This window comes from Ambystoma mexicanum, chromosome 1p (genome assembly GCF_040938575.1).
Source record: "Ambystoma mexicanum isolate Mex_15411 chromosome 1p, UKY_AmexF1_1, whole genome shotgun sequence".
NCBI classification, from domain to species: Eukaryota; Metazoa; Chordata; class Amphibia; order Caudata; family Ambystomatidae; genus Ambystoma; species Ambystoma mexicanum.
The window spans coordinates 1,500,967,352-1,500,982,642 of NC_090921.1; the positions used below are offsets into that span (position 1 = coordinate 1,500,967,352).

Here is a 15,291-nt window from a genome sequence, read left to right on the forward strand (position 1 = left end):
TTACAAAAACCTCAGATTCGTCATAGGGTCATTTGGATTTAATCAACTTCTCTCTTCTCCACCATGCATAACCCAGATATGTTGAGAAAGCAGAAATAACATCTACAGACCCAGCACTTTTGCCAGATCCTCAGCCATGATCAGGGAACTGCCAGTCTGTTAATCAAACAGGATTTTTGATTCTTGGCTCTAATTTCAGCAAACATTGGGCATAAAAGTAGGCAATGGTTCTGCGATTCCGCCACTCCCGGGCATAATAGACAGGAAGGTGCATTATTACTATTCCACCCCGCTTTAAACATTGAAACGGGTAGAGTGCCCAAATGCAAGTCATTTTTCCAGAGTATGACACATCCTCTGTAGGTGAGCCTCTGCGGTCCTCCTCTGGGAAGTCTTTACCAACCAGTCATCAAGTTATGGAAACATCTGAATCACCTGCAGACGGAGCCGATCCACCAGAGGAGCCATCAACTTTATAAAGACCATGGGAGCTGTCTTTAGTCCCCATTCTGCTACCTCAATTGATACTGCCCCCCACTCCCCCTTATAGTAGATCTGATGGATATTTGCTGGCTGGGTCTGATTGCAGCCGGCAGACCTACTGATGCCAGCCATTCTCCCCTTGCCACCAGAGGAGCGATTTTCTCCAGGTTTTCATTTTGAATTGCTCTCCCATTATGAACACATTCAGAGCCTTGAGGGTATAACATGAATCTGAACTGGCGTGATGGCTTTGGGGATAGGAACACTATGGAATACAACCTCTGTCCTTTCTTCTTAGGTGAACTCTCAGTGTGGCCTTTTTTTCCAGCAGCTCTGTGGCAGCCTTGTTCATGGATGTTTTCATGACCTTGCCTCTTGCCGTGGTGGGGTTAAGAAATCTATCAGACAGCCCCTCTGCACTGTCTGACTGATTTTAGTGTCTGCTGACCACTTTTCCCATGTCCTGAAAAGGTTCTAGAGTCTCCCACCCATTGGCCCTCTGTAGTTGGCAGAGATGTTGGTCTTCCTTGTGAGGACCGAAAGCCCTGGGCTTTGCGGGTGTCCCGGGTCTTGCTTCTGGATGTCTGCAAATGAGTCTGAGATCCTAATGGCCTATGTTTGGCAGCTAAAGCACTCTTCCTTCTCAGTTTGTTTGAATGTTAATCTGCTTGAAGGACATTATAAAGCTTGTCCTCTGAAGAGTCACCAAAGAGTTTATTGCCCTCAAATGGGATTTCCAGGGCTGTTGCCCTTTGAAAGCCCCTGCATTGCATTTCCACAAATGGATATGATGGATATGACATCTGGCTGAGATGCCTGGAGTCACGATTTAAGAACACGTCACACTCCAGCCAGGGAATCCTTCGCCTGACAATGAATGTGGCGCACAATAAAAATCTTTTTATCTTGAATAATCCACGGGTTCTTTTATTTTAGCAGGCCTCCAACCCATCTCGCACCCACCTTTACAAACACCCTGTGTCACAATGGACTAGGAACCAGGCTGGTGCGTATCAATAAGATATTTATTAATGTATTATTTCATGGAAAAAGCACAATCAAACAATTTGACAACAGCCACCAATGTTGTGGCACACAATGCAATGTTTCCTACAGAAAAATTGGTTCAGAAATCCCAAACACAGTTCACATGAATCTTTAATGGCAAACAGGAAAAGTAGTTTTAAAGCATGTGATTGCATGAGGTTATGCACTCGCCCTGCAACACTCACCCCCAAACATCAGCTAACTTCATTCTCTTTGAATGCAAGGCAGTGGCAAGGAGTAAGGATAAAGTGAGACAAATCGGATTTGGACTGCAGCCCACCACCCCAAGATGGGAAGTCAGAAAAGAAAATGAAAACCTGATTTTAGAGCAAAACGGCAGAATCAGATTTGCTTATTACTCGCACAGCAGCTCACAACTGCGGTCGGACAGCTAGAAAGGAAATTTGTGTTGCTACACTTGAGGAAATAAGGAAGCCTAAAGACTACTACTCAGCACACCAGAGCAATGTGAAAACAAGGTAGGAAAATCGATTTTGGGAAGAAAGCAAAAATAAAAGAAAAAGACACACAGCAAAATGGAAATTCGCTTTACACAGGATTTGTGATGACAGGTAGCTAAGAAAAGGGAGGAGCTCTCAAAATCAGAAATCGTTTTTTAAGGACAAGGACAGAGGCACAGAAAAGATAGCATTCTAACTGAAATGGATTGCCTTCAATGGGACCACAGTTTGGGTTTTTCAATAGGATAGATGCAAATTAGGAATTCGTAGGAATGCTCAAAATACACGGATCAATTCGGTTTTCAGTGACAAGGAGGCAAATTCTTTTAAGGCTGTACTGTAATGACTAAACACTCAACAAAATTGTTGCTTTCGAATGGCCACACTCTCTGGATAGCTAGGCAAGGGTCTGGTGTCTGCACTTTCTAGGGTGGGATCAGCTAGGCAAGGGTCTGGTCTCTGCACTCTCTTGGATGGGATCAGCTGCCTCCTCTCCGTCCTCTTTCTCCTATCTCCCTGGACTCTTTCTCCTGTCTCCGATCCTGTGTCTAGTACAGTCCTCTCTTATATAGCCCAAAATACATCATTAATTTTACAATCTAGGGGAGTACCCTAGAATTATTCCTACCATGGGATCGTACAGCCTACCATTGCTTTCCCCAGCCCCCGGGCATCATTGGTTCAAGGGGAGGGTTCACCATTTGTATACTTGACATTTCTGACAGTTTTTTATTCTCTTGGCCAACTTTTTAGCAAAACTGAGTTATGTATCATAACTTCCAATTTATACTAGACACTGCCATAAGAAATAGATGGGTGGTTTCAGGGGGTCATGGGGAATTAGACAGCCGATCGCCAACTCTGTGTGAGGTAGCATGGCCCCTTGGCACCTTTTGGCCGTTTTCATAAAATGTATACTAGTTATCACTCTGCAAATAATTAAGCATATTCATAATGTACATCTCCATCTTTCCACCCAGTGTCAAATTTGTCCCATTTTAAAATCATCCAGAACCGAGTCTTGACTGCCATTACAGTTCACAAAGTCCTAGAAACATGCACTCAGTCTCTGAAAATCTGCCTGGAAATCACATGGAAAAAATAGCATAAATGAAAAAAAAATTCTTATTCTGATTGCTGGGAAAAATGCCTAAAATGAATCACTATTTTAATCTCAATGTGGATGATCTGTCACATATGGGGGGTGGTACTTCATTACCCACAGCAAACTGCTCCCCTGGCTCAGCTTGCAACAAAATACTTTTATTGCCGCCTTTGAAGTTTGTCCTTCAGAGTGGGTGTCCCGGGGGAACTCACACTTCTTGGTCAAGCACTAGCCGCACTGGTTTTATTTGCCCCCCCTGCTAGAACTGCCTTCTAGTCTAGCAGAGCATGTAATTATCATGCCCTCAGCCACCTCATATGTTATTGCGGAATAGGTCACTTAGAAGTGTGACTTCCAGGGGTAGGCCAGGCATTCAACTGAGAAGTGTCCTGCCTGAGCCAAACTGTTTTTACTGGTATTCCTGAGCCTCTGCCAAATTTATTGAAGTCTTGTGGGGGAAAAACATAATATGCATGGCTTTGTCAACCCCCCACCCACACTGACATTTCTGTGCAAGCAAAAGCCATCATTTCACATTGGCTTTTAAACATCATGTTTTTCTTTACATTCTTCCACACGTGTGCAACCGTATTAATGTTTCAAATGCGGTTCTGTAGGTCAGGAGATTTTCTTCAGATTTATCCTTCTTGAATAGATTGGCATTCGTAGTTGATCCATAGACATGGAAGGGTAGACCCTCAGCACAAGGTTCTTTTGATTTGACACAGAAGAAAAAGCCAAGCCGTTTTTCATTCATTTGCAGTGTTTCAGAGTGCTGCCATTCACATGAAAGGGAAAACAAAAGCTGTGTCAGGTTGCAATGTGAAATCCTTGCCCCTCATGTAAATGAACCGTAAAACAAGCATGTTTTCAGATGCATTGCCCAACTTTTTGGCATTCAGAGGGAATAAAGCACACAGGGCTGTTTACAATGCAGCGCATAACTTTGTGGTATTTCAGATGAAATATATAAAAAACAAACGTAGGGCCGTTTTGAATGCAGTGCACAACTTTGGTATTCAGATGACAGAACAGCAAATGTAGAGTCGTTCTGAATGCAGTCATGACTTATCATTATTCAGATGAAGGAAAAGTACAAGCATGGCTGTTCTGAATACAGGTCATGACTTCTCATTATTCTGATGAAAGGAAAGCAAATGCAGAGCCAATATTTGGGTTTCATGGTTCAAATGCTTGCCACACATGTGCCAGGGAAGCAGAGCACAGGCATTTTTTGTGGCAATGTTTAAATGCGTTTTTTAGGTGAAGGGGTTTCTGTAAAGGCCTGTAAATGCACCCCACACTGGCCCCCTTAGTCCAGATAGGCGTTCAACCTGCTTCTGCATACCCGGTAAAATAGGAGCACAGTGAGCCCCTTCTTCTATGCCCTTGCATAATACTCCAACTTTGCTAGAACAGCTGCCGCCGTATAAGAACCATACACATTTGCCCCTAATGCCAGATGAGGATTTCTGTAGGGTTTCTTCACGGCTGTGCAGGTCTTTGTCTCCACAGAGTCTCTAACTGCAGCTATGTAAGGCTGGATAGGATATCATCTACCTCAACAGTTTTGGGCAAAAAGTTGTTGACACTTCAAGGGATAGCGCTTAGACATAAACCAAGGATTTACAATTTGCTCTGGGCATTTCCATTCTTTCATAATCTTTTCCTTGATTTCTGATATAAGGACAAGGCTCATTTCGGAGGTATGCTTATATTTCTGAATCTTGGGATCTGTTGAAGTCCACGGGGCTGTCGTCTCAGACAACAGCCATACTTTCCCATATCCGAGCCAGCACCAACTCCCCTTCTCTCTATCCAGGTATTTGCGTCTGCAATCCTCCTCATCTCCAGATGCAGAGGGTACACTCCTTACTGAGGAAGGAAGATAAGGAGCTATCCATGGAGGAGGATGATAAAGAGGGCAACCCTGCATTTCCATTCATATTTTGCTTGCTTAATACCCATTAATAAACTGCTTCACAATAGTCTTGAACTTCTTTTTGGACAACAAAAATGTATTCTTTTTATCCTCCTTCAGTTTTGTGTGCATAATCTGATCAACGTCCAGGGAACGCGCCAAATCAGATGCTCGCTCTTTACCTGCTTCTTCCCAATCTTGGAAAACAAACAGAGCCTGCTTGACTTATCTGATCTGATGGCAGTGTAATCATTCAGAGTGCGGCAGTGGCAGACCCAGAGGAACCTGGCAGCCCAGTAATGGTGACAACACGCAGGGCTGCCGATACCTGTTCATATGCAGAGGATGCACATACTCTGCTTCACTGCCCATGTACACCAGGGGCATCAAATACAGGCTCCTCATAACACCACCCAGGCAGCAAGGCTAACGAAAGACACTTAGGAGGTATAAGACAGACCTCCACATAGGTCTGCACCCCCAAGACCAACCTTATGCCCCAGGTGCAAGGCAATGTCTGACCTATGCTGTTGTTCCGCAGCAATTGAGTACTCCTACCTTGCACTTGAAATACTCAATCAAGCCCCCTTGCCACACAGTGGACCTAAGAGCTATAATCTTTTCTGGCGTACTCTGTGCTCAATCGAGGCCCCTCACTCCGCATGCCTGCGCATCCTCTCTCCTTTTCCCTGCAGAATAGGATCTGGACAAGGCTTGGACCATGGCTCCCCCAAAGTCCTTCAGTGGAGATTAGTTGCATTCCAATGGCTCCTCTCCAGAGGATAGAACATTTTTTAACAAGGATTGTGTGGAGGTATCATACATCCATGTAAGGAGGGGTGGCAAGCTGAAAAATCATTCCTGTTGAAGGGGTGGGTGTAAGTTCTTGGACGAGGAAGAGGGACATTGAGGTAATGATCAATCAATAACCATGTACATACAGTGAAATGGGTGGAAACCCAAGATCCGATCAGTTTACCTGATACTTCACTGTGCGGATGGGGTCATTCCAGCGTGACCTCTGCCATGTATGCATGTTCATACCAGTAATTAGCAATGATGGCCCCCATCGCAGAAATAACGGCTACCATTGATTTGCTGTGATGGTATTTGTAGGTGTAAGAAAATCAGGCACAATCTGTGCAACTCTCCAAATTGTGGGGGAATTGCAATGCCTATCCCTGGCAGGAGAAGAATTTCATGCAGAAGGACTAAACTTCATCTGGTAAACCTGTGCTGGTGCAGTGTCCTCATCACGCCATAGGATGTATGAAGACTTAAAAACATGGGCCGCCATTTTCTCAGTCGACAGCATTAAGGATAAAGCTGTAAATCTATGTTTTTTCATTGCATGCCAGAGTTTTGAACCCTAGATTACACTCCGGAGTACTTTCCTCTCACAACTCCACACAAGCTCATACTATATAAAAATGTGGTTGTTCCTGCTATCTGTAACCAAGTTATTTTATCTGATTTATTTAGACAGTGGTTATCCAGCCTACCTTGGTGCCCGGTTGGCATCTTTCTATGAACGTGCAGGACGAGTGCAATGCCTTGGCAGTCCAAAGCGTGAAGGAAGCGTCAGCATCGTTGGAGCGTGAGTTTGTATTTCTTTATAATTCTCCATCTATTAATATTTCATATTGTCACACATTAGGCATATCACTGCATCAAGTTTACATTATTATACCCTTTTTAATTTGGGCTGTTAGCTGTTGCTTGCGACACCTATAAGCAGGGCCGGCTTTAAGGCCAGCAGCGCCCTGGGCGAACTGCCCCCCCCCCCCTTCTTCACCCACCGCGCCCCCCTGGCTAACAGGGGGTGGGGCGGAAGGGGGCGGGGCCAGGATGGGCAATTTCTTTTTCTTTTTTTTTAACCTCCTCGTTAAATAAGTGCCGTTAGCACCCTATTGTCATTGAATGAGCCCGCCATCGCGGGTTCATTCAATGACAATGTGGCGCCTGCCACACCTTCTGCCACCACGCCAGCTCGGGGGAGCCCTTGAAAGACTCCCCAGAGCTGGCGTGGTGGGGGGCTAATGGCGCCTTTTCTTGTGAAAAGTGTCCACGGCGGAAGGGCGCATTTAAATGCACCCACCGCTGCTTGCACCTTTTACAGTAAAAGGCCGCCTGCTGCGCCTTGTCCCACAACGCCAGCTGGGAGAGCTCTTGAAAGACTCCACCGAGCTTGCGTGGCGGGGGCGTGGCGCCCAGGGCGGTCGCCCGGCTCGGCCACCCCTAAGGCCGGCTCTGCCTATAAGCCTAAACTATTGCGATGGAGAACAGAGAGGGAGGAATGGCATATGCGGAGGGACACAGAGGATTGGCATATGAGGAGGGGCACACATTCTATAGGTGTTGTTTGGTTTTGTGGCCACCCATCGCCAGCCAATGACAATGCTAATCCCTATGGCCATTCCCTGCTATTCCTGCCTCTCGCCGCCGATAACTCCTCCTCATGGGAACTCTTTGAGCTTGCTTTAAGCAAGCCTTACCATCAGACTTTGCACCCAAAGTGCCTGAGGAGCAGAAGTGGTCACTGAGACCCTAAACAACAGGGTGGTGCGATGGGAGCATTGACCACCAACTATCATATTTTTAAAATATTCACAATTTTTTTGCAAATTTGCTATTATTTCCAGAACTTCATGGGTAGGTCCATATATCGAGACGGTTATTTAACATTGCTGCAAGATGGCAACCGTGCTTACATACAAATCACACGTCTGACGTTTCCTGTTCAGCTTCCCGTGCTGATACTGCTTCTGTCAAAGCTACTTTCGCTCCCTCTCTCGCTTTGTAGAAGTAGAGGAACTATGCAAACGATGTGCCTGTGTGGTGCTGGGTGGAGTGTCATCGCGAAGTGCATCCCGCAGCCAGGGTTTTATTTCTATAGACCTGCTAGTGTGTCCCTGCAGGACGCAGAGGAGGGCCAATTGACTTTCACAGCGTCAATATTTCGAGTCCCTGTTCGATATACACCATGGATGTGGGCAAGTCCTCGTGCCCGGTCTCCTTGTAATCACGTGTGTGTCCTTTCCTGTAGCTCCCTCTTCCTATGCTTCTTTTTCTACCCAGAAGGGCGGCGTCAGGGCCTTTCAATCATTTCAAATGAAAGGCGCCTCGAGTCCCATGGGGGCCCCCATTAACTGCCCCATGTTGCAAGTCAGCAGTCTTATAACACTGCAATATATTTTGTTCTTGGACTTTACATGTGCGCTTTGCGGCGCTCGCCTGACAAGCTGCATTTGCGGGCGCCCTTCTGGCTGCCACTTCCCTCTGGGTATCCAGAAGCGTTGCCTTTTAACACTGGTTCCTCCACGCCAGCCCCTTGCTGAGAAAGAATGATTTGTAGCTTTTCAGTGGCATTTAATGTTAAGCAATGCCAACTTGCTGGTTGGCAGTCTCGTGATAATCGGCAGCAATTAACCTTGGATTTGTCGCCATTGTAATGTATGCGCCTCAAACTGTTTTCATCTAAGCACGTGGGACCACCAACCATCATGTTGAAATGGGGCCCACACATCTTCAGCCAAGCCTGTCTGCCAGGCTTTCTCTTGGGAATTCACGGCGCTGTTCCATAGAGGTAGTAAACTAGGGCACACCATATTCCCTGGCCGTTTTTAGTTTGGCCTATTAGGTTTTGCTTGCGACACCTATAAGCCTAAACTATTGCAATACAGTACAGATAGGGAGGAATGGCATATGAGGGGGGACACAGAGGAATGACATACGAGGAGGGGCACACAGCTTGTATGTGTTGATTGGTTATGTGCCTACCCAATGAATGCACATGGCCAGGATTATTTCAATTGCCATTTCCACCCATTCCTGCCACTCTCCGCCCAACACTCCTTCTCATGGGAACTCTTTGAGCTTGCTTTAATCAAGCTTTACCATCATATTTTGCATTTGAAGTGCGTGCCAGTGTTTTTCCAAAGCAGTCTTCTGAGAGTTAATGACTTAGGGGGTCATTAAGAGTATGGTGGTAGCCATGGAGCAATTAGCTCCATGGCTGCCTCCCCTACCGTGTCCGGTTTGGTGCAATGGGGACTTACCGGTGTAGTCCGACTCTGGCGGGACCCGTAAGTCCCCATTGTACCAAACATTCCCCATTCCCATAGAGCTCAATGGGAATGGGGAGGGTGCTAATAACGGGCTCGCAACGTGCAAGCCCGTTATTAGCGCCCTGGTCCCTTAGCGGGGCCCGTAAGGGACGTGTGGTCTGACCACATGTTCCTTACGGTCCCCGCCAAGGGACCTCGGAATAGGGCGGTAGGTGATTATCGGCACCGGTCTCCTTACTGGTGTCCGGTATCCCTTACCGCCCTACTCGTAATGAGGCCCTTAATTTGGCTGTAAATGTGTTACTGGTGAAATAAAAATGCCATAACCAGGTCTGCCTTCAGCAAGTCAATTTATAAGCACTGAGCGTGTCCTTCACGGAAGTATTGTTAAAAGCAAGCATTGGCAAAGCCAACAGTTTTGGCTTGTGTATAAGTATTAGACATATGCCAGGCATAGCTATTAAATGGTCAGGTACTTGTACTATTTTGCACCTGCTGCCATCAATGGCTAGTTAATACCACTATGGGAGTGCCTGGCAAGTGCCTTTCCTATGCCTACAGAAAAGCCCAAACTGCTGGTATTGCCAATGCTTGTTCTCTTTGATCCTGATTAATTACACAAGCTGCCATATCTGAATCTTGGGCCGCAGTTATTGACCGGCCTCAAATTCAAAAATCTCATTAGCCCATTAATTTGCACTATACATCTTTACTTAATAAGAGTCACTTAGTGCATATCAACTTTATTTCACCAGCTGTATACTTGACTTGCCCTTTCATCTTGTTTGTTTCTTGCTGCTTGTTTCTTGTTTCTAATCCTCATAAGTGTGTCAAACCTTTTGGGAGATCTACCCCAAATACCCAAACGGATCTTCCACCACCAGAGTACTGGTAGTGTTGGCAGTGACTAAATAGACACTGTTCAGCCCAATCAATCAGCGAGGGAATATAAAACCAGCAACAGAGCAAGCTAAGCAGGAGATCAGTGACGATCTGATGTTTCGATACATCCAGGGATTAGTTATGATCTGCTTAACTGGTGCAAACCTTTGTCAGGAAAAACACAATTTTTACAGAAGCATCTTCTATTTAACACACCCCTGAAACTGATAGACATTTCAAATATGTATATGAATATGTCCCCCCTACCTCTCCATTTTTTCTCCTGTTCTCTTAGCTCATCATGATTATGTATGAGAGACATACTCCTAAATAAGCGCACAAAGTAGCATACTTTGAGTTTCTGTCTCGAGAGCAAAAATCATCATTTCCTCCATTACTGAAATATTGCTCATCTCATCAAGCCATTGATTATTACCATTAGGTGGTCCCTTATTGACCCACATTCTGGCTATGCCTAATCTTGCCGAACAAACCAGAGCCAGAATCATTCTCTGACCCAGAAAGAAAAGTCCCATAAACATTGAGCTAACCATCTGATTCAAGTATAATTAAGACTATCTCAGAAACAGCTCTAAAAACATACAGCATATTTGTGCGGAACCAAACGCCCGCTACCATCGCCTTCCTGTGAGGCAAAAAACCTTGGTGCCATCCTCGACTCCACTCTCTCTTTCTCTCCTCACATCTTCGACGTCGCCAATAAGGCCTAAAATGCAGCAGTCAGATTGATTGCTAGTCTGGGAAGAGCAGACCATGTCTCCCCCCCTTTCATAGGACACTGCACTGGCTGGCTGTGGAGGACCATATTAAATTCAAGGCAGCTTGCATTATCTTTAAGTGTCTAAAGGGACTAGATCCACAATATTTAAGAAATAAAATCTCTCCCTACAACCCTTTAAGAACACTTGGGTCAAGGGACCAACTGTTGTTTTGCAGCCCTTGGTTAGTATTTGCTACCAGAGGAGACAGAGGATTTGCAGTCTTCGGTCCCAAACTCTGGAACAGTATACCACAGAAGATCAGGTCATGTCAGACATGTCCCCAGTTTCAGAAGGATCAGACGATTCTCGAGGCAGAGAGTAGGGGGTAAATCTTGCTCCTCCGCAGATGCCTCCCTCTGGAATAGCCTCCCGGCCCCTCTCAAACTTGAGCCGGACCACCTGAAGTTTCCGAAAGCAGCTCAAGACTTTACTTTTCTCCTCTGCTGTCTCACTCCCCCCCACCCTCTGCTGATCTTCCTGACCACCTGTCTGCTGCACCGACTGGTTGCTTGGCTGCCCTCAGCGTCTCACTGGATACCAGGCTCTTTCCTGATCAGTCTCCCCTACACTGGCTCCAGGCCTACCATGAACATAGGGGCTGTAACTATAACCTTTAAGTCCCTTGCCTCCTTGCCCTTACCCAGAGCTACGCTGCCCTGGTTGTACTTACTCAGAGCAATGCTGCCCTGCTTCTGCTTCCCTCTCCCTGTTACTCCCCCCTCACCCTTTTTCCCCTTGCACTTCTCGTTCTTGCACTTGCACAATCTGAATGACACAAGGGCTACTAAGATCGTTTGTCTTGTCCTCCCTCTGCCTTCCCTCCCTTGTCTTGTTGCTCCTAGAAACAGTTGTGTACAGGCATGTTATAAATGACTTATCATATTATATCATATCAACAAAATAGCACATATTGTAAAGATATGCAAATGGGTTGAGTTTTCAGCCCCACTTTCCAAGACTTCTGGCTTTCTCTTTAAGAAGCTTCATAAGTCTAAGGGGAATAATGTAGCTCTACCATGCGTAAGATCAGTAGGAGATAACTTCAGGGAATTCCCCTAGATGCTTTCCGTTTCCGTTTCCCGTTTTAGAAGCTGCACATACCCTTGTGCAATTAATAGCTTACTCTTTACGAGGAATAAGTAATGGAAATATGTGACTTCACACTGAACACATTGATATTGATATTGATATTTTATTTCTATCACGCTCGTACACAAGTGTTTCAGAGCACGACAAGGCAAGGGAGGGGAACAGTGGAGAACAAAACAGCGATCTTACTAGGCCCAGTGACATTGAGAACGTGCAAGTGCATGGGAGAGGGTGAGGGGAAAAGTGCATGGAAGGGGGGAGAAGTGGAAAGTGTGAAGCAGAGGAGAAACATATAAATAGCAATAAATAAATAGTGCAGCCAGCAATTTGCAAGTGCTAGGTTTAAGGCAGTTTTACAAAGGTAGCGGGCGCCCCTCTCTCGCAAGAACAGACATGATAACCTGTTCAGTGGTTATTAACCACTTGAGAGTTCGCAGCCACTGCTTTTACTCACTGTGCCTTTCACAGATGGGAAATATCCATTTGCATATCAGTCTTTGTCCTGCCCAGGGGCAGTCCAGCACCGAAATACAATGGCAATTCCAATCTGAACGAGAGTACCACCAGCAACCCCATACACGTGTTTCACCCTTGTTGGGGATCATCAGTGAGGTGAAGCTGATGCCTCTCTAAGCACAGTGAGAGGGAGACCACGTCTGGTTGCCCCCAGGAGACCTAGGGTTACCAATCCCAGGTTCCTTAAAAAATAGTTTTACAAAGGTAGCGGGCGCCCCTCTCTCGCAAGAACAGACATGATAACCTGTTCAGTGGTTATTAACCACTTGAGAGTTCGCAGCCACTGCTTTTACTCACTGTGCCTTTCACAGATGGGAAATATCCATTTGCATATCAGTCTTTGTCCTGCCCAGGGGCAGTCCAGCACCGAAATACAATGGCAATTCCAATCTGAACGAGAGTACCACCAGCAACCCCATACACGTGTTTCACCCTTGTTGGGGATCATCAGTGAGGTGAAGCTGATGCCTCTCTAAGCACAGTGAGAGGGAGACCACGTCTGGTTGCCCCCAGGAGACCTAGGGTTACCAATCCCAGGTTCCTTAAAAAATAGTTTTACAAAGGGTGAAACACGTGTATGGGGTTGCTGGTGGTACTCTCGTTCAGATTGGAATTGCCAACTGAACAGGTTATCATGTCTGTTCTTGCGAGAGAGGGGCGCCCGCTACCTTTGTAAAACTAGGTTTAAGGCAGCAGACAGGGTAGGTCTGATAAGTGCAGGAAGAAAAAGGGGGGGCTGTATGGGTTACACATACAGACCCCAGTGCAAGGGGTTGCCCGGAGGCAGTGCGGGAGGGTGGCAGGGTGAGCAGGTACCTGGGCCCTGAGGACAGAGGGTGGCCAGGTGCATGTTGCCAAGAGAGAACATATCAGCAGGGGAGAGGGGGAGCGAAGGCAGAAGAAACGAGGAAGGTCTTGGGGTGCTTCCGGAACCGGAGATGGTTCTCCTCAAGTTTTAGAGTGGGCGGGAGGCTGTTCCAGAGGGAGGCCCCAGCCGAAGACATGACTACATTGTCTCTGTAATGTCTTTGGTGTCGGTCTCGTTATGTGGAGTGGTTTGGCTTAGGTGGGGAGGGACGGGATGTTTCGTGGAAAGGGGGAAACACGGCAGTCAGAAATAAAGTTTAGGTTGGAGACAGGTCCTGTGCGTCCGTGTAGTTATTAAACATGTGATCCACTTACATGTGTGTGCCTGCCACAGAAGAACCCCACACTGTCAACGAGTGAACCCGCAGCGCAGGCCCCTCCAACCACAAATCGCTGATGCATGTCAGGAGCCCGCATATAGAGGGCTTGGCACTGCAAGGCCTGTGGTGCACACAAACGCCCGGCCAGCACGTGAAAGGGGAGGCGGTCAAGCGCCTGTCTGCAGTGTGTCTGAACTGCTGAGTGATCCCCATGACGACACAAGGCAATCCGGAGCAGTGAAGCACCAAGCCTGCATTGTCCCAAAAGAAGCACCAAACGGCTCCAGGAGAGGCCTGATATATACAGGTGCCCAGACGGTGCTCCGAAGAGCACAGAGGCACTGAGCTCCATCGCCAAAAGAGGCACCACAAATGTTCTCCCAGAGAGAGAGCAGTGAGTAACACAGAGGATCCATAACATGTGGCCAGTGTGCGACTGCACCATAAACGTCACGCACCACCACCCAGTGTGAGTGCATCAGAAGGTGAGGGTCATTAAAGACCCACATTGGAACATACGAAAATTCCCAGCACCAAGTCTTATGAAGACACCATATGTCTCGTATCAGTAACATTCAGGATGAGGTCACAGAAAATTAGTGCGACAGGAGCATATAGATAAGCACACCAACGCCACATTTGGAAGCAAGAAACGACACCTACATCATGTCGGAAGAAGACATACCAGTGACCATGTACGTACGCTCATCAGGGATCTTCCCGCCAGCCAACAGTAACACACTATCTCTACCACTGCCCACGGCATTCGATCTAAAGGACACCAGCAATTTAGGGCTGAGATGGGCATGCTGGATCCGTGAATTTAAGGTATACTTTAGAGCGATGAGGCAGATAGAGGATGAAAGGAAGAAAAACACACTGACGCTGGCCGTAGAATTGGCAGTACAGTATATGACGTATTGGGAAATCAGACGCCATCTTTTGATGATCTATGAGAGCCACTCTCAACATACTTTGTACCTCACACGAATGTAGACTATGAAATGCACATATTCCATGCAACGAAACAGGAAAATGAAGAAACACTCAGCAACTTTGCACCAGAAAGAAACATTCCGATTTCCACTGATATTCCGACGAAGAGGCAATCCGATCACAGGTGATAGTGGGGTGCGAATCCCCAAAGTTCAGGAAGAAGCCATTGCAAAAACAGAGGTTGTTAGATGAAATTTTAACGATGGCTCTACACAGGGTCTGTGATAGATCGGCAAATGGAAAACATGAACAACACTTTGTTCACTACAACCCCAACAAAAAGAACCGGAAAGCATGAACAAACTAGCACCAGTGCCAAGTGACACATCCAGGCATACCGACCACACTGGTTCCAAAGGTTGGTATGAATACCTCCATGAAGGTCCATGTTCAGCAATGGGCCAGAAATATTTTTTGCGCTGTATGCAGAAATGTACCCACGACAGTCCATGACAAAGTGTCACTGTGTGTCATGATCACCTCCAGGGTTCTTAGCCTTGATTCAGGAGTTCAGCCCAATGGGGATTCATTGTATAGATCAGCAGGTTATAGGTGGGTGCTAGCTTGGCACACATGGCATGCACACCATTCACAGCATTAATTCACCATAGACTTCCATAGGCCTGGTTTTTTGCACTTTATAAATAAAATAAAATAAAATCAAAATACCAATACCCTTACGATGGCCAACCTGTGGGTCATGGGGAAGTTTCAGCAGTGATCTACCCATTGGACCTTGAGGACCACATAACACC

The 15,291-nt window shown here is 46.5% G+C and overlaps 1 protein-coding gene across 2 annotated transcripts in view; it reads left to right on the forward strand.

Annotated features, from left to right (window-relative positions):
• Window positions 1–15,291, forward strand: part of LOC138456646 (V-type proton ATPase catalytic subunit A-like) — a 373,621-nt gene that overhangs the window by 232,580 nt on the left and 125,750 nt on the right. For both annotated transcript variants that reach the window (XM_069607191.1, XM_069607192.1), the window contains exon 10: window positions 6,500–6,614. In XM_069607191.1, coding sequence (XP_069463292.1) covers window positions 6,500–6,614 — 115 coding nt within the window. The remainder of the gene's footprint in view (window positions 1–6,499; window positions 6,615–15,291) is intronic.